This window comes from Lepidochelys olivacea (assembly GCF_965140295.1).
Source record: "Lepidochelys olivacea isolate rLepOli2 genome assembly, chromosome: 10".
Taxonomy (NCBI): Eukaryota; Metazoa; Chordata; order Testudines; family Cheloniidae; genus Lepidochelys; species Lepidochelys olivacea.
The window spans coordinates 2,728,276-2,748,416 of record NC_140420.1 but is presented as its reverse complement, the minus strand read 5'-3'; the positions used below and the strand labels follow the sequence as shown (position 1 = coordinate 2,748,416).

Below are 20,141 nucleotides of genomic sequence, written 5' to 3'. Positions count from 1 at the left end.
CGTCAGGTAATGCAGCGGGTGGCGGCTTTGCTCAAACACGGCAAAATGGTTTTTGCTGTACACAAGGCCACTGAGGCCGGAGCTGTCCAGGGCTCTAATACAGATGCCATTAAGAAGCTAATGGGAGCGGGCTGGTGCTGGGCTGGGTCAGGTCCTCCTCTGCCGTGTTTCAGCTCTGGTGGCATCTTTACCACGCTGGATGGTCGCCTGTCTCTACATAGCTCTTGCTGGGGACTCTCTTCATGAACCTCCACGTTTGCCTAACACCCACGAACTCCTTGCAGCATCTTCCTAATTTTGTAGCAGCTCTGCAAACACAGCAGCTGGCTTCAAAGGGAGCCTTTGTTTACTCTCCCCTTGTCTGGCTGCCTGTAATGGCCACGCTTCACTTCTTGGAAAATTGTATAATTTTAAAACAAACAAAACAAAAAAGGGACAGTTACTTATTCAGCCTGACTTGGGTCTGCTCTGTCCTTGGTGCTGAAAATACATTCTTGAGATCTTGTGGTTTGGTGCTTGATTAACCTTTATCACAGTGACTGTAACAAGAGAGATCCGGGGCTGCAGTTTGTCTTTGGTATGCAGAAAGTCAGCACTTCTGACAAGGGGCTGTGCTTCATTGCTCTTAGGTTTGGTCTCTGCATACCAATTCCCTGCCTGGTGACGTTTTCCCTGAGAAGTGTGTTTACACACTCACTCTGCCTCTCATTGAGATAATGATTGTTTTTGGTGTCTAATTACTTCTTTACTTTACATAAAGCTTAGTGATTTGAAAAGTCTCCTCACTCTAAAAGCGTTGAAATCAAATGGCAGAGTACAGAAGTGCTGACAACAAGGAAGTCAGTGAGTTTTTTTTTAAATCTTAATTTAATAATTATCTAATTACACAAATTAAATCTTATTTGAATCATTTTGAGTTAATCAATATTGAAATACTATTTACAGACCCAGTTACTTAAGAAATCAGTCAGTTATGCTCTCCTAGCTCATTTTGCTTGCTGTAACCTCTGTTGTGGTGAGGTGAGTCCAGGAGCCATTTCCGAATTAGAAAAAGTTAAGAGTTTAGTGGGCAGCGCCTACGTAGGCAAGCACATGTAAATGTGCTGTGTGACTGTACAGTACCTGCGGTATGTGTGTTAAGGCTCAGTCAAATGGAGAACAGTTTTCAAGCTGTATACAGCAGAAATCCCCAACTAGTCAATGTTTTAAAGTTGAATGGTTTTTTTCCCTAACACAATGGACATGCAGGAAACCTATAGTGAGGGTAAAACCATGAGCTCTTCTCTGTCCCTCTCAAGATCAGTCTCTCTGACTTCATTTTAATGATTTGGTTCATATTTTCATTCTCTTCCAAAGAAACCTCCTTGGTTACAGAAGAGACTTAGCAGCCCTGATTCAGTAAAACATTTCAGCAAGTGCTTAAGGCCCACTGAAGTCAATGAGACTTAAGCTGGGCAGAACTGGGGCCCATATTATTAACCAATTTTTTTACAAACTGAAAATATTTACTCAGTTAGTTAGTGTGCAGAAGTGTTCCCAGTGTATCCCTGGATGTAGATTTTTGGGCGGAGTAAAATTTTCAAAGGCACCTAAGACCCATTTTCAAATGTGACTTAGGAGTCTTAGTCCTTAATTGGGATCCTAACGGCCAGCTTTTTAAAGGTACTTATACACCTAAACATTCAGACAGGCAGTTTTGAAATTCCCACTAGGTGCCGAACTCCCATGGGAGTCAGCCCCACTGGGTGCCAGTCTGTATCTTCCGGCAATTAAATATCTTTTGAAAATCTGACCGAGTCACTTTTGCAAATGAGATTTTGGCTTCTAGGTCACTTAAGGGCTTTTGAAAATGTTACCCTCTCTAGCATTTGCCCCAGGTTGGAGATGGCACATTTCAATCCTCCCCTTTGAAACTCCCACCCTTAATGGAGCACTGACTATTTGCAGTTTGTAACAGCTCCTCTTCACAGTAGGCTGAGATTTGTATGGTTTGTGTGATTGCTAGGGGTCCTTTAGGAAAAGCAACTCTGCTCTCCCCCCTTCCCCCCCTCCCCGAGACCTATAGTGCCCCTCTCTGAAGGCAGGGCAAGGGAGATGAAGGCCCACTCTGGTGAACAAAGGATTAACAGCACACCAGTGTAGTCTGTAATTCTGCGTGACTGTCTCTCCCTCTCCTGGCTGTGAAAAGGGGACAAGGGGAGTGGAATCTGTTTCATCCAAACACTTCTCTATCAGTGCATAATTTCCACCCATCCTTGTGCTCAGTATAATTTTTAGAAGTTAAGTAGACAAAGCCATCGGTATAGCATCTTGGCAGCCCTAAATGCTGTCTCGCTGCCAAGCTGCTCATTTTCCTGCTAAGATGCTTTGTAAGTATAAAGCATGATTACAAAGCAATCAGCGCTTTGTGCATTTCATGGGCATGGGTAGTGCTTGTTTAAACTTCTCATGCTTTTACTCATAAACAGTTCCTTCTTCCCACCGTATGGACCAGGATAGCTAGGGAGATGCACTTTAAGTTGGGCTAATGGAAGCATGTGCAGGAACTTGGCCAGCTGAGGATTCATCATCTTTTGCCTCTTCCTGTGGACTGAATTAGGGGGAGGGTTGTTTTTGAACCCTGTTTTCTGTCTCACTGCAACAGTTGCAAAAAGGATTCTGAAGCAGACACAGCTGTTAAACTAGCAAAAAGAACAGGAGGACTTGTGGCACCTTAGAGACTAACAAATTTATTTGAGCATAAGCTTTCGTGGGCTACAGCTCACTAGGACTTGGAGTCTGGCCAAAAATTACCTGCCTGTCTATTTTCATTCTGTATAATGTGTGTCAATGCATAGGTGAAGGAATAAGGCAATATGTTGTAAGGTGATGAAGTGCCCTCTTTTTAAACTTCTCCTCCTAGCATTCCAAAAAACCTTGCTAGAAGGAAAACACTTGAAAACTCGGGTCCCTTTTCACAGCACTCTGACTCCGGTGGAGCAGACCCAATGCTTTCAATGGTAGTGCCCCCCGAACAAGTTACTACTCAATGGGGCATATCCACTGCTGTTGTACTAGGTCATAGCTCCGTTGAAATTGACCTTGCGCTGACAGTTTACACCAGCTGAGGGTCTGCCGCAGAGGGGTTGAGTGTAGCAGAATCAGGCACGGTGCCCATGGGAGACCAGGTGGGTGAGGTAATATCTTTTGTTGGATCAGCTTCTGTTGGTGAGCGAGCAGCTTTCAAGCTGCACAGAGCCCTTCCTCAGATCTGGGAAAGGTACGTAGAGTGTCCCAGCTAGTACAGATAGTTTAGCATAAGTAGTTAGCAGCACCGTTGCCAACTTTTATGTTATAAATAAGCACCCCAACTTTCACAATAAGCCAAAAATCCAGCTAATCCCATTTCAAAACAAGGCCCAAAGAAGCCAATCCCTAAGAACCCCCACACTCTATGTGACCTGATCCCCCTGGTGTGCAGTCTGGGACTGTGGTGGGCCCGCTGTGCACCCTTAACTCTCTCCCCCCCCTTTCCCCTGCTCGCCCCAGGAGCCAATCAAAAAAGAGAAGCAACAAGCTACAAGCCAAAAACTAGCCAACAAGCAACTCACAAGCCAATTAAGCCAAAAACAAGCCAAATTTCTGCATTTTTTTTCGTGGGTTTGGCATGTCTGGTTAGCACATGTTCTCAGGGACCATTCTGGCCCATTAACACCCCTGTAGTTATAGGAGAAAAAGGGGGGCTCGTGGGGTACAGATTGTTGTAATAAGCCATAAATCCAGTGTTTTTATTAAGACCATGATTTTTAATGTGTAGCAAAGTTATGAATGTAAGCTCCCCGGCTCGTCTTCTGAATGTGTGGTGCAGGTTTCCTTTGAAGATGAGGACTGATAGGTCAGATGCAGAGCGATTGCTTTGTGAAAAGTGGGAGTGAGGTTAGGTGCCATTTGAAAATCTCCCCCATTATGATTAGGTGCTCATAAGCTGTAACAATGAGAGTTTGAGGATGTGTCCAACGCACCCCCTGAGCTGAACTTCAGGAATAGGGGAAGATGTTTGTCATAACAGTGAAAATAGCCAGTGTCAGCTTTGTGGTATTTCATTGCATCTCCAGGATGAATGGGAAAATATTTTATTATGTCTTTGTTGTCTCTATTGGAAATCAAGCTAGATATTGGTAAAACAAAAAGGCTATCTTCTAAACTGACAGTTTTATTTCTGCAGCTGTAATAAAAAAAAAGCCATTCTGCAGTGGCTATAAATATTAGGATACTTTGAGGATTTGTATAAAATAGATTCCCATGTTCTCAGTTCAGAATGGAGTCCTGCTTGTTTGTTCACAGAGTACTAAACTGGGGAGGATTGTTTTCCCCAAGTGGCTTTTGTTAAATATGAAAATTCCTATGGGATGTCTTTCTCCTCTTAAAGAGGAGCTCAGTTTTAGAAGCAGTAAAACTTGGTGCTGATGTAAAGAGCATCTGTTACAGGCGATAGCAATGTGAATTCTTCTCCGTATCACTTATCCAATGGAATATGGCTATATCATCCTTCAAAAGAAAAAACTGTTAAAATGTTACTTGTCAATCTGTTTGGAAAGGAATTGGCCTGTTGTTCGCATTACCATGCACAGCTGCCTGCTGTATTAGTGAAATGGCAGGATATGGTGCATAAGGGCTCTAAGGTACTGGGGGTTGGGGCAGCTGGTTTGCTGATAAATGCCTCTGTAACCTTTAAAGAAAGAAGGAGCAATTGTCACATCTCATTCATACAAGGATGAAAGTTGAATTAGGATCCATGAAGAACAAGAACCCTGGAGGCACAGCTCTAAAGATACAGATCTCAAATATGCAGCAGAGCATCTCTTCAAGGTCGTTTCAACGATCACTGTCTTAACAGCACAACACGGATCCCTGGTTATAGCCCTCAACCTTTGCATTTTGGATTGCATGCAGTTCACATCGGGTCATTCTCCAACTCTTTTGGTTAGGGCATTTATTTTGCCATGACAAACTCCGTCCCTTTCCCCAAAAACTGTCGTTATGTGACTTTGACCTATTGGCCCGGCAATTTCCTTACATTTTTACAAACTGCAGGAACAAAATCACCGATTCACAAAACTGGAAAATAAATTCATAGTGTCTGAACAACTTTTCAAATATTCTTACTGTAAAGGCGCTTCTGATATTATGGCAGGTGTTATGACTTGTTGATGCAGGTTCCTGTAGCTATTTTGGTTAGCATGATGAATACAAACATTACAAACAATACTTGGTTTTCCTGTCGAACTTTTCATCCCAGGATCTGAAAGAACTTCACAAACATTAAAACCTTGCCCAATTAATCCTAAAGTAATTGATACTAAGTGTTTAAAAAAACATGCAGTACATCCCTTCAAAGCAAGTTCAGGTCTAATGCCCTCAAATGTTTCAAATGAGCTACCTAACCTCTCTCCACCAAAAACTTGTGACGCTAATGGCCAGTGACAGGTATATTTTCAAAGCACTGCAAAGCTTTAAATATATAGATGGGAGTGAAGGGAATCTGCAAGTGAGCTGCTTATTAGCAGGTAGCTCTTGTTATGCTGTACATTACAATTCTGATAACCTTTTTCAGTTAGTTTCCCAATAGTTTGTTTTATCTTGTTGCTAAGGGGAAAAACTAGTGACAACATAGCCTAGAAAAGCCCATATCTCCACATTCTCTTGAGCCTCCAGGGTTTATGCAACTGCCAACTTCATTTTTGTGAATTTATTTTCTATTTTTGATGCTAATCTGATGGCTTTCAGGCAGCCAGCTACCAGAAATGAAAAAATTTTCTCTGCTGACACCAGTGTGTCCAACATATAATATATCTTTTGGAAGGGTCAAGGTCTGGTGTTTCATTGCATGGCTTGGGATAGTTACCAGCTCTTGCCAATGAAACTGGAAGTCTTGATGGATATTGTTCAGATTTTATATTTTGTGGGTTGTCAGATCAGTATGAAAGAATCAGGCTGTTTCATCTTAATTTCTAGACATCTGTGACATCTCCAGCTATCATGCCGAGTTAGAGAAGGAGGGCATGTGTCTTTAGGTTTTCTTCTGCTCCCTGAATCATTTGGAAATAAGGAGCATCCTCCTAACAGCCCCCAGTAGTGCCACTAAGCTAAGGTGCAATCAGGGCTTTTGTTGCAACCTTCTCTCTTTCCTGAGTCTATAGCTTGGCCGTCTTTTAAAATTGGTCTGAGTCTTAGCAGAGATGACAGGTTGGAAGCAGTCTTATTGAACCAACTTGGGAGCTTATTTGATTGGGGAGGGAGGCCAAGAGGGCAGAGTAAACAAGTTCAGTGTTTTCTGCTTTAGCAAAAAGAAAAGGAGTACTTGTGGCACCTTAAAGCCTAACCAATTTATTTGAGCATAAGCTTTTGTGAGCTACAGCTCACTTCATCGGATGCATATTGTGGAAAGTGTAGAAGATCTTCTTATATACACACAAAGCATGAAAAAATACCTCCTCCCACCCCACTCTCCTGCTGGTAATAGCTTATCTAAAGTGACCACTCTCCTTATAATGTGTATGATAATCAAGGTGGGCCATTTCCAGCACAAATCCAGGGTTTAACAAGAACGTCTGGGGGCGGGGGAGGTAGGAAAAAACAAGGGGAAATAGGTTACCTTGCATAATGACTTAGCCACTCCCAGTCTCTATTCAAGCCTAAGTTAATTGTATCAAATTTGCAAATGAATTCCAATTCAACAGTTTCTCGCTGGAGTCTGGATTTGAAGTTTTTTGTTGTAATATAACAACTTTCATGTCTGTAATCGCGTGACCAGAAAGATTGAAGTGTTCTCCGACTGGTTTATGAATGTTATAATTCTTGACATCTGATTTGTGTCCATTTATAGTGGGGTGGGAGGAGGTATTTTTTCATGCTTTGTGTGTATATAAAAAGATCTTCTACACTTTCCACAGTATGCATCCGATGAAGTGACCTGTAGCTCACGAAAGCTTATGCTCAAATAAATTGGTTAGTCTCTAAGGTGCCACAAGTCCTCCTTTTCTTTTTGCGAATAGAGACTAACACGGCTGTTACTCTGAAACCTGCTTTAGCAAAAAGCAGCCACTTACCCTGCGAATAGAGGGTTCCCTTCTGGTGTTCTCAGCCCTTTGTTCCCTAAGATGCATTGCATCATGGGAACCGTAGAATAGACTTCTCTCTGCTGAGAGGAATTTTGGGAGGGAAGAGTGTGAGGACATCAGAACGGAGGCTGGGAATTGGTCTGTGGGGGTGGAGAAATTATCCAGTTTATCTGTATAAAGAGCATCTAACCGGCCACCTGCCTATTACTCTGATTACTTGGTTCGTATATTAGTAACTCTTCCCCTACTCAGTGTTTGTCCTAGACACTGCCCTTCTCAGTGCAGGGCCTGCATTTCCCTTGTCCCATTTGAGGCACCCCCACAATATAGATTATGAGAATCGCAATGTACTAGTTCACACCGGATCTGCACTTTGGATGGCTCAATATCTTTGTAACTCGCCTCACTTCTTTGTCAGCCTTGATCTTGAAAGACTCAGGCATTTTTATGGATAATACTGTGTTGTCCAAAGACCAGCTTCTAACTGCTGGTCTACACTTAAAAATTAGATCGATCTGGCTAGCTTGCTCAGGGCTGTGAAAAATGTCACGCCCTGAATACCATAGATAGGTTGACTTAACCCACAGTGTGGATGTGGCTAGGTTGATGGAAGAATTCTTCTGTTGGCCTAGTTTCTGCCTCTCAAAGAGGAGGATTAATTACCTGGACAGAAAAATCCCTTCCTTCTATGCAAGAAGGATCTACACAACGGAACTACATCACCATCGCTGTGCTGCTCTAGAGTCGACATGGCCTCAGCTTTTTAAGAACCTTCCCTCTTGTTTTGCCACTGACTGACTCATCTTTTACCTAGTGAAAATGAGGTGACATGTCCCACTGAAGTGCTAAAAGGTTAGCACATCTTGTTAAAATACAGTGCTGGGAATGATACGAGCTACATGTTTCATGGAGGTGGGCCAGGTGTATTTGCCTTTCATCCGGCTAGAATACCATGGGGAAAAGAGACAGGAAAAATCTTGTGAAGTGTCTGAGCACATTTGAGCCCTGACTCAGAAAATCACTTAAGGACATGATTGCCGTCTGTAAGTGTCTATACTGGGGAGGAACTTTTCTGATCATGGACAGCTGTTAAATCTAGCAGAAGAGGGCAGAATGAAATCCATTGGGTGGAAGCTGAAGATGGACAAAGTCAGGCTAGAAATAAGGTGTAAACTTTTACATTGAAGGTAATTAACCATTGAAAAAAACTTACCTAGCGCTATGGTGGGTTCTCCATCACTTGGAGCCTTTGCATCAGGACTGGCTGTCTTTCTTTAAAAAAATATATAGTCTAGTTCAAACCTAAATTATGGGCTTCATGAAGAAATGGGTGGGCGAAGTTCTGTGCCGTGTTTGTGAAGAGATCAGCTTAGATAATCGTAATGGTCCGTTCTGGTTTTAAAATCTATGAATCAGATTCTTCAGTGTTTTGCTGAATAGGATGAGCTTAAACCAATGTTTAAGTTTAAGCAGGGGCTTTAATGATTGGCTGAACTGAGGCATTGATCTGCACAATGGGAAAGGGATACGTTATGGCTGAAGAATACATTCTGAAGATGAGCAAACAGGCTTTGCATGGCTGTGGCTAGCATTTAACGTCGTCTTATGTGGCTAGCATTTAACATTATTCACTGAACTGTCCAGTGGTTTTAGGAATAATGATGGCTTACCTGGTGGCTGTAAGAACATAAAATATGCCAAAGGGGCTGCGTATTAGCAAGCAGGCTGATGTTAGCATTGTCTTTTTTTTTTTTTAAACCTCATCAGTGAACAAAGAAGTGCAGAATTTTGAACAGTTCACAGGTATTGTCTTTACTGTTTAATATTTTTAGACCGACATTACGTTTATTAAAAATGCAAATCTGTTTTCTCAGCAAATGATAGTTCATTTGGGGAAAGTCCCAGCACGTAAAGCATATGTGCTCTTTCGAGATGTGTATTAGGAAGGAGAGATGAGGAGATCAATAGGTCCTGGCTCCTGCATCTCCAGTGCCAGAGGGAATGGAGTCAGGAGTGTGGAAGTTTTGATAAGAAATACAGCCCACTAGCCATTAAAGTAGAGCCATGAATTCCAGTTCATACAGGATGTGGTATACATGTGGTAGGTATAGTCAGGCAGTTTGTAACTGCCTCACTTCCTAATAATAGACCAATGATAAGTCTCACAGGATCTGTTATAACCTAGTACCCATCCAACAGTTCTCTATAGCAGCACCCAAGGTTACAGGAGTTCTTTAGATTTCAGAGGAGCAGCCGTGTTAGTCTGTATCCGCAAAAAGAAAAGGAGGACTTGTGGCACCTTAGAGACTAACACATTTATTTGAGCATAAACTTTTGTAAGCTACAGCTCACTTCATCGGATGCACAAAAGCTTATGCTCAAGTAAATGTGTTAGTCTCTAAGGTGCCTCCTTTTCTTTTTAGGAGTTCTTTACATTCTTTCTTTTACATTCAGAGTGAAGTGAAGCATTTGACAGGTTTCTCTCACTCCCTCCCCTAACCACCCCTTTGTTTCATACAGGAAATGTAAAGCCCCTATGGTCGAATTCTCAGCTGGTGTCAGTTGACATCAAATGAGGCTCTGGCCCCTCGAATTACTATTCAGAGGACCATCATGCTGGCTATTTTATAGTGTCACCTCAGTGAACCTATCAGACAGGCATAGCAGTGATGCATTTCTGTGCAAGATGAGAAGCCTGGAACTTCTTGGGTTCTAATCCTGGCTCTGACACTGATTCCCTTGTGGCCTTGGATAGATCTCTTATCCTCTCTGACTCAGTTTCCCCATTTGTGAAATGCATTGTATCCTTATTTCTCTACCTTACGCACGACGGGGAGCAGGGGGATTAAGGAGAATGTAGAGGAAGAGGACCAGTCCTGTGGAAACACCAGGGAGTAATTAACAAATGCAAGCTTTTTAAAGGAAAGTGAAGGTGAAGCTGTGTGTAGCTCAGCGGATGGTGGTGTATAGTGGCCAGGCTGGCCAGCCCAGGACAGCCCATCCGGGGAACACAGCCCCTTTGTCAGAGATGGCACATACTTTGAGTGTTGGAGGAGATGGTCTGGGTTTAGTGTTTAACCCTGTTCCCTTTCCTTTCATGGTCTTTCCTCCCCATGGTAACACACCTGCTTGTATGGGCCCTGAGGGGTCATGGCATCTGGAGAGGCAGGATGAGCATTACTTAGCGCCTAGTGAGCCAAGAGCGCTGGAGATTAGTAGTGTCATATTTACTAAGCCCCCTCCTCTCGCTCCCTCCCCCCACGTGAATATTATCCCTATTTCACAGGTAAGGAAGCAGAGTCCGAGAGTATCGTTTTTCTGAGGTCACACAGGGAGTCAGTGTAACAGCCAGGATTAACCCTTGTGACGTCCTGACTCCCAGCCCTAGGCTGGGACCACTAGACCAAGTCTCCCCAGGATGCCTGCTCATGTGACCATGTCCAAAAGCTGTTTGTTGTCCTGGAGAAAGGAGGAGCTTATGCACCCCAGGATGGGGAGTGGTTGCACTGCTCTCAAGGTGACCCTTCCCCCCACTCCTAGAGGAGGCCTGAAATGCTTTTAGAAGCTACCTCTTTTGGTAGCTGTTTTATAACATGGGACCTCCTCCCCATCCCTCCAGATCAATTCAAGGGAGCAGTTTCCCTGTGGGTCACAGGGCAGCACACCTTTCCCTCGTGGTCTGCATTTTCCAAAGCAGGTCTCTCTAAGGGACGCACCCTGCAGCGCCTCCACCGTTTCCCAGACCTCGGTGCAGGAGTGAGCAGTGCCGTGTGGGACGCAAGGACTGTTACACCAGTGATCTCCTTGCATGCAGTACTGAAATGGGTTGGTTTTGCTGGGAGAAAATCTAATCCAGGCAGCGTTTGGCATGTGTGTGGGGGCATGAGGTGTCTGACAGGTGTGCTGGGGGGCAGGGGGCACTGTAAAACTCTCCAGTGGCCCAACGGCCTTGTCTGCGCTAGGCATTCAGCCCGTAGGGGTTACCTAGTGTGAGATCTGCAAAAGCTGAGGTGTCCCTGCTTAAACGTGGACAAGTGGAACTATCAAAACTGTTGGTTCATGACAAAACCTTCTCGTTCCCAGGCGATGGAGGGGACGGGCGAGGTGTGTGTTGGTATAATAGTGGTGCTCTTTGATAACAGAAGCTGCCTAGGGCTTAGCAGCACAGCTCAAACAGGTGCCGTTGGACTGCACGTGACTGGGAAAAGCTCAGCAAGTAATTGCACTGCCCTCTCATTCCGCTCCTGCTATTACTAGCCATGCTACAGCCTGAGAGCTGATCAGTCTCTGGCTGCTCCATGAGAAAACCCAGCCTTGCAATTAACACAACTCGTAAGTATTTTGACAGGTTTCAGAGGAGCAGCCGTGTTAGTCTGTATTCGCAAAAAGAAAAGGAGGACTTGTGGCACCTTAGAGACTAACCAATTTATTTGAGCATAAGCTTTCATGGGCTACAGCCCACTTCATCAGTATACTTCATAAGTATTTTGCATCTTCTTTTCTTTTCTCTCATTTTCCTCATTGAAATAATCTGCTCTGCGAGGTGTGAATGGGAGGGGATTGCTGCAGACCGCATCCAGTTTGTTTTGTTTTCTCCACCCACCACGAGTTCTTTTTTTCCCTCTCATAGTGTGGACGGAATGCGGAAAACTTCGACCGATTTTTCACTCGCCATCCACCCGTCTTAACTCCACCTGACCAGGAAGTCATCAGGAACATTGACCAATCAGAATTTGAAGGATTTTCCTTTGTTAACTCTGAATTTTTAAAACCTGAAGTCAAGAGCTAAGTAGCTGTGTAGATCTCATTCCTGCATCTTTATCGCCCAGTCCCAACAGCTGTTGTGGTGACATTCTTCATTGCAAAAGTTGCATTCATGGTTTTTCTTTTGTAACGATACTAGAGTGACCATGTTTCAAAGCCAGAAGTGTCATCACATAATTTGGGATCTCTCAGAATGACAACTGTTGTGAGAAAAGTACTGCAATTTAATTGTGTTTTAATCAAATTTTACTCATAGCTAATGATATCAGTACATTGACAGACAGATCATTAAATGGGGTGTCTAACAGCTCTCCAATTACAGGCCATGACAGTTGGGAGAAATCTAAGTATTTGCCTTGCTTCCCTGTTCTTTCACTTATCTAGCCCTTCAATGTAATCACATACCTGGGAATACCTGGGAATTAAGTGAGGAACACTGAACTTTGCAGGCTTCTTATTAATCTTGATCCTCCCCCCTCCCCTCCAAAAAAAGCAAATAGTTTGTCAAGAGATTGGACATGGGACTTCTTGTCTTACATCCAACCCTGAGTCCTTGTTTATTTAAAAACACTGCAAAATCTCTTGCCTCTTTTTTTTTTTTTTTTTTTTTTAATTTTTCATCAGACACAGCACTCCCTGATAGCAGTAATAAATAACTGGGGAAACCAAATCTATTGCTCACACAGATTTCTCCTGATTGTGCAGTTTCTTAGTAGCTTTTTTTGTTAAAAGAAAGTGTATCATCCAGCTATAAAAGGAAAGTTTGAAAGAACCCTTGTAAATGCTTTCAAATCTATGGTCACCCTAGTAAACACCAGACACACCATGGTTTTTACATTATTTCATATAAAACCTTTTTTTCCTTTGGGTTTTTTTTCAAATGCCAAAACAATTAATTCAGTTTGTTACATGCGCTTTAAATGTGTCAAAAATGGTATTAATGAAAATGAGCTGATATTTAAAGTCTAGCAGTATTGTGAAATCTGATGAAGCCTGTAAAGAATTTTGTTTTCACTAATATTCCTACCTTAAAGAATGTTGCTGGATGTTTAAATAGTCTAAGTTTGTGTTCCTAGCATCCGAAAAAAGGGGGAAAAAAAAAAAGGGCTTCAGGAAAGATGTTTCTCCTGAAACCATGACAATCGTATCACTTCCTTTTGTACCATTCGGCCAGATGTTTGTGGGCTATCACTTTGAATCACGCTGCTTTGAGCTGTAATGTGCCAATCTTTTTCCAATACTGATTATAAAATAAAAAAATAAGAAACAATATGTCAAAAAAAACCCTGAATTTATTTGTGAATGATGAATTTCAACACAGTCCTGCACTCTGAGATGCCAGAAACCGTGAGACTGAGTCTCAGTCAGGATGGAGTGGGTTTTGAGAATCAGAATGTTACATTCACATCATCTCTGATTGCTGACCGTGTATGAGTCCAACCTGGGGTAGCCCCAAGTTTCCAGGTCTGCTCTAAGTCCACAGCAGGCAGTAGCCCACATCACAATACCATCTCCTCCAGTTCTGCACCACCCACCGTGTCACTGCCCAGGGTGTGGCCATCGGTGTAAGCTGAATTACCCCTTTCACTCCTGTAGAGTGTGTCCCCTTCACGACAATGCATGAAGCTCTCAACTGGCATCCTTTAGTGGGACCACCACCAATCTCTGGGGTATGTATAGAACAATGCCCCTCCTCCACTCCCTCATTAGAACAGCCACACTGGGTCAGACCAATGGTCCATCCAGCCCAGTATCCTGTCTTCTGACAGCAGCCAGTGCCAGGTGCCCCAGAGGGAATGAACAGAACAGAGAATCATCAAGTGATCCATCCCCTGTCATCCATTCCCAGCTTCTGGCAAACAGACACTAGGGACAGCATCCCTGCCCATCCTGGCTAATAGCCATTGATGGACCTATCCTCCATGAACTTATCTAGTTCCTTTTTGCACCCTGTTATAGTCTTGGCCTTCACAACATCCTCTGGCAAAGAGTTCCACAGGGTGACTCTGCGTTGTGTGAAGAAATACTTCCTTTTGTTTGTTTTAAACCTGCTGTCTATTAATTTTATTGGGTGACCCCTAGTTCTTGTGTTAGGAGAAGAAGTAAGATCCAAGATCTCATCTGCTGATTGAAGAGGGGGCTTTCTTGTTCTGAAATCCAGGTAAAATTCATTCTTTCTCTAGTGAGAGCTCAAGAAACCCCATCATCCTTGACACCCTCTAGGTTAGCTCTTTAAATGACTTTAACAGTAAGTAATGATTACAGGATGAGGCTTTGAAGCTTCCAGAAATTTTAAGTGAAACTATCTCTATCAGACAGTGCATGGTGAGCCAGTGACTCATTACTGCATGTGTGAACTCTCAAGGGAGCCGTTGTTCAAAGCAATTGGTAGGTTTTTAGCAAAAGAGAGATCACAGGCATCTGCTAATCTCATTCTCCCAAATGCATACAAAATTCCTTTGCTTCCTCTGGAATTCTGCTTCTGCTGCATTATAGGAGTGTTTGAGCTCTGTAGGATTATTCTCGGCGTGCCAAATAAAGTACCAAACACAACAGGGGCTACCGGCTAGCCCCCGTCCTCTGTTCCACCCCACATCACAGGGGATGCTGCTCAGTGTGGAACTCTTCCAGACTATAAGAAAGGGGCACGGACAGGCCCTGGAAATGACTGCTGAAGAAATTGTAACTGCCCCTCTAATGTTAAGGGAGACGCAGTGAGGGGAGTGATTTTCTTTTAGGAGGAAGTTGCCCACGTATAAACAGGCCTCTGTGCAAGACTCTGCATGTGGAGTGTACGGTCCCAGCAGCAGCCGTGGAGTACAGAAACAGCCTGGGCATTAGAAATTCACATTTGAATACACACGGGAGGCTAAACAGGCCCCTCCTTCACCAGAATTCAAAGTGAAGCTGGACAGATTTGCAGCTGACCACTCCTTCTTCACCCTTGAGACGTACAGCGTCTCCTACACACAATCAGAAATGCAAAAAACCTGCCACCCAGCATATCTCCCAGAGGTTGAGGCAGGATTCGGTCCCCCTTGCTCTGGCTAGCCAAGTTTTACGCATCCCAAGCAATGGGGCTCCCTGCCCTCCCTCAGCCAGGTGATTCCACAGCCTTCTGTATCCCACTGTCAGAAAGCTTTTCCGAGACAGCCTCAATTTCCCTTTCCTTAATTCATTCCAGTACCTCCCCCCCGTATCCCTTTCCCTGCTCCCTCCACAAACAGGTAACTTCCTTCCTCGGCAGAGGCCTAACTAGCATGTGTGCGTGCACATACATCTTTACAGAGAAATTCACAGTGAGAAGAAAAGTTATAATAGTTTCACTCATCACTGAAGCAGAAACCGCTTTGTGGCTCTCACCAGCTGGGGATTCTCTGTATGGATTTCTCCCCCAAGCCAGTGGAAAAGCGCAAGGGGTGAAGGGGAAGCTGCTGTAAAATATCCGAGGTAGTGAGATCGGTACAGGAGAGCGCCCCTTTAGAGACTGCTCTAACGGGGTGGAGACAGTCATCCTCCAGCTTTATCACCAGTTCTCTATCAAGCAACCAATGTTCCTTACTCCCTTGAATGGGCACTTGTGGGTGTCGCTGTGCCTTTCTCCTACACACGCCGTTGTTTCACTTTACAGATATCCCTCCATACTGTGCTTTTAGCAAGCACCGTCCCTTATCTGATAGAATGATATCCTGGGGGGGGCCCCTGTGCGTCCGTTTCCATGTGGCCTTTTGGAACCTGTCAGTAAACTCACTGCTCCCAGCCCTTCCCTCTGCATGTGGAGATCTAAGACAGCAGAGCTGTGTCAGTCTGGGCAGTTACTAGAGTTGCTAATTTTGGTTAGAAGTATTCATGGATTAATCTTTAATTCCTGGAGACTCCAAGACAATCTTGGAGGGTTGGCATCCCTAGCAGTTACCGCCATCGGACCCTTTCACCTTCCCAGTTTCACAGGCAAGGAGTGCAGGATCTGCCCCCTCCCCTTGCTCGTCCAGCGAATGTGGAGCCTGGCTCATCAGCACAAGAGGAACAGGGTCCTTCCTGCCCTGCCTCAGGGTGGGGAGGGTAACACCCTGCTTGGCTCCCATGTGCTTTCACATCTGCCTGAAATATGCTGCTTCCTCTTTGTCAGACAGAATCCATGCATCTCAAACTGGCCCCTCCTGCTCAGTCTCCCCCCCAACCCTGTTATCCGTGCCCTGCCCTGCACCCCCGTCGCCTTTCCTGGGAAGGGGTGGGGATGAGGTGAGGGGGGAAGCAATTACCCCCAGTCCCCCCGCTTCTCTCAGCAGCCAGCTGACGAAAGGCAAAAGAGAGAGAGCCAGACGTGGGGGTGGGGGGCAGACACGGGTAGGTAAGTCTGGTCACATCAAGGGTGGGGGAGGGATGGGGGCATCCGCTTGCTTTGAGCGGCGACAGAGCACGCGGTCACTGTCTTCTCCCTTCGAGCCCTGATCTCTTGCCTCCCATCTCAGCTTCTCTCTCCAGCTTCCCCCCGCAAGCCCCACTGGCCTCTCTTACTCCGTGCCACATTCACCCCTTGCCTCCCTTCCCTCCTCTTTGGGGGTTTTAACCTCATCTCCTTCTCCCCCACGCCTTTGTGGGTGCGGAGGCTGCTGTCCCCTCTTGAAACGGTCTAGGCCTCCCTGGGGCAACCCAGCTCCAGGGAGCAGCGTCTTGTACAGAGCCTGGTCTGTTGGAGGGAATGCCCCATGGACAGGCTGCTCTCTTCTGGCCGTTTGATTTAATTGGGGATCGGTCCTGCTTTTGAGCAGGGGGTTGGACTAGATGACCTCCTGAGGTCCCTTCCAACCCTGATATTCTATGATTCTATGATCCGTCTGCTGCGCCCTTGGTGACTTAGTCCGCAGGCTGAGGTGACCAGCAGAACCAGCCACATCACGGTCGCCGGCATTGTCGGCGATTTAATATCCTAGGAGAAAACGGTACCTTCCCAATAAGGGGCTATCTGGATGTGTCTTTGACGACCTGAAGTAAAAGAGCCGGCTGAGTTCAAGCACAGGGCCGACTGAGGGGCAGGCGTTTTCCACAAAACCCTGGCCCTCACCCACTCTGACTGGAGAGAGTGCTCTGGGCTGACACTTGCGAGTGGCTGGTGAGTGTGATTGTGATGTGGCGCTCCTGTCCTAAGCAGCAGCAAAAGGCTTCCTCTGGAAACGCAGCAAACCGTGTGTCGGGGCCGCTGCTCTCTGAGAAGGGATTGCGGGGGCGGGCTGCTGTATGGTTCACATGCTGGCCAGGGTCCTCCTTTAGACTTCATCGCCTCTGAGCCCAGCAGAACTGAAGAGTCTTGCCAAGCTGCAATATAAAGCCTTCCTGCTACTTCATCAGTAAAGACAATCTGAAGGTGAATGGCCATGCCTGGCTGAGAGCGGAGTTGTCAGGGTAAGTGGTACAGCAGCTCTCTGCACACAGCCAGGTCAGTGCGTTTGCATTCAGGCCAGGCATGAGGTACTCGATCACAAAGTGACACGGCTTCTCCAATGTGTGAATGAGGTTCTGCTTCCCTGCCCGTGGAATTGCAGCCCCTAAGGAGCACTGGCTACCCCTTTGGCACTAGCTGACAGGATAATAAACCAGAGCTGCAAAAAAAACGGTGGGTGGTGTGCTAGAACGGAGCGCGTGGGCAAGCTTGCCCTGCACCGCAGACATCTATTCAAACAGGGAGACCCCATCTAAAACGGGACCTTGGAGGGCCAGTTCTTGGCTTTCAAAAATACGAAGTGACCGACAGGCTCCACGAGACGCACAGTTACCTGCAATGACCCCTGCTTCCACCCAGAGCCCTCTGGGGGCTGCAAAACTAACTCCCACAGCCTCACATAGCAGTGAAGGGAGCCCACTGAATTTGGGGGAAAGGAAGGGTGTGTCTCTCTCCAGCCGTGGCTCCCAATCCCCAATATGCATTGCCAGGGCTCCTGCCACTTCAGACCTAGCTTGTATCCCAGCCCCCCCCCCCAACTCTTCACCGCCATGGGTCTATACTGGGCTCCCCGTCTGTTGTGCAGGCTCCTGCCCCAATGGGTGCTTACAACCACCCCGGGCTGAGGTTTGCAGTTGCCCAGTGTCTTTCTTAAGGGGAAGTAGTGCACACTGGGTGTAACGCACTTCCCCGTGTAAACTGATGTGATGGCTTGGGAGAGCTGGAAATCGTGGCCCTGATCTCAAGTTGGAACTTTCTGGTAGGATCTCGCACTTACTGATCCTCTTTGAATGGTGCTCAGACACCGTGCGATGAGCCAGTTACAAACACCCGGGTGAGCTCTGTGCATGATTACATGCCCCCATTCCCTTAATCACACATTTTTATACAGATGAAAAGTGCTACGTAAGACTTAAATATTATTACTCTAACGCATGGAAGAGCTGTGGTAGGTCGCCTGTCTGTGTCCTGTTTCAGTCCTCACATAGAATTCTCATAGGTTTCCTCCGCATTGGAACTATACTGTTATTTACACACTGCAACGTCTGCTGTCTTCAGTAATAATACAAGTTCCCCTCTGGATATTTCTTTACTGATGAGGTATTCCTGGTGCTTATATTGTGTCTTCACTGCTACTGGGTTCATACACCAGCCAGGCCTTTCTAATGTAGTGCAGCCAGCGTGTATCTTCGTTTACACAGGCAAGATCCATTACATAAATGAATATTCAAAGATCTTTCTGTTTAACCAATTGGGTCTTACATGCTAATAGACTGTCAGCCTAACTGAGACCATCATTCTTTTTGCTTTGGTCTAACTGTACGGTCTATATTTTTGTGATGATCTGGATTTAGAAAAGGTTGCATCTATGTAATTTTATTTTTACACCAGGTTTTTGGACCCACTGTATATTTTATATGTGACCCTGGAGAAAATCACACACTCCTCTCAAACTAAATAGATAAATGCAAGTGGAAATCAAGATATTACAGCAGCCCAACTAAAAATGTCAGACTACTAACAGAAAACCGGGGGGGAAATCATCTGCTACCACCAAATTTTTATGGCTGATTAGTTTTGTGTGTACGCTGAAATCCTAGTAAATTGTTTACTTCCAATATTGTGGCTTGTTGCTTTCTCCAGGACTCTCTTATTGTAGATAAGAAATCCGTGTTTCCAGTGAAAGTTTTGCATGTTGAGAAACTGTTCCGTTAATTTTCTTTTTTAAAGCTGCCGGATTGGTGGGTGTGGGGAGAATTTTCTATTTGTGAATGCCATGTCCCTTCTGTACCATACTGTGTTGTCATCATGTCACTGTACAACTTTTGTTGGGTATTTTAAAGTGTTAGATAAATGCTTTCCTGTTTTTGCACACTGTACCCAATTGCATTTATGTGGATAAACGCTACTGCTGAGTATTTGCATGTAGTGTACCTAATCTAACGTGTAATTTTCTTTAAAAAACAAACAATTTCAGAATATATGTATACATACCATGTACAAATCCTAAAGAATGGGCAGCATCGATCGCTCTGAACACGCATACGGTATTACAGACATCCACCTTGCTGGGATTTCTCTTGTATATTTCTCTCCCTTTTGATTGTGTTTAATTTTGTGCTTTCCATTTGACAGAAAGACAAACGAGACACTTCCAACTTCGACAAAGAGTTCACCAGGCAGCCTGTGGAACTCACGCCTACTGACAAACTCTTCATCATGAACTTGGATCAGACTGAGTTTGCTGGATTCTCCTATACTAATCCAGAATTTGTCATTAATGTTTAGACAAGATGCAAATGCCACCTTCTGTGCTCGCAATCCAAACCTTCAGATCACCTTGTAAAATATCAACACTAGTCTTCCGGGATGAACGGTGCATACATGTATACATGCCCTCATTTGAAATGTGGCGATACCTTGTTTTAGGAGGCCCTTATATGTGTGTGTCACTTCCTAGCGTGGTTCCTACATCTGGAAATATTTAGTTTGTGAGGTAACAGCAAGAGGTAATACTTCTAAACACTACCAATAATGGTAACCAACAGACTTTTTAAACAGGTCTGAATATGGTCTCTAAATACAAAATTGCTACAGTCTTTGTAATTTTTAAAATCAGACCTGGAGATTCTGGTAAACTTTAAATTATTCAAAAATGGTTCCCTTGGGAGGCCCAGCATGGCTGCTGATATTTTAAACAGTTGTGCTGCAGCTTGCAGTGACTGTGAAGTTGTCTTAGAAGCGCCTCTTGTTCAAGAATGGAAACAGTTAGATCCGATGCGTGTGAAGAAGTCTGCGTGTTGACATATTTATGTTTTCAATGCGTTGTATGTACG

General features: G+C 44.8%; 1 protein-coding gene across 2 annotated transcripts in view; it reads left to right on the top strand.

Moving 5' to 3' along the window:
* PRKCB (protein kinase C beta) overlaps nucleotides 1-19,876 on the top strand; it is a 244,411-nt gene extending 224,535 nt beyond the window's left edge. The window contains exon 17 of one of the 2 annotated variants that reach the window (XM_084641907.1): nucleotides 19,441-19,876. In XM_084641907.1, the coding sequence (XP_084498033.1) occupies nucleotides 19,441-19,593 (153 nt within the window). In that variant the 3' untranslated portion in view covers nucleotides 19,594-19,876. Of the gene's footprint in view, nucleotides 1-11,730; nucleotides 13,129-19,440 lie in introns of those variants that run through there. The other variant, XM_084641906.1, reaches the window with a different exon arrangement.
* Nucleotides 19,877-20,141: the final 265 nt, after the last annotated feature.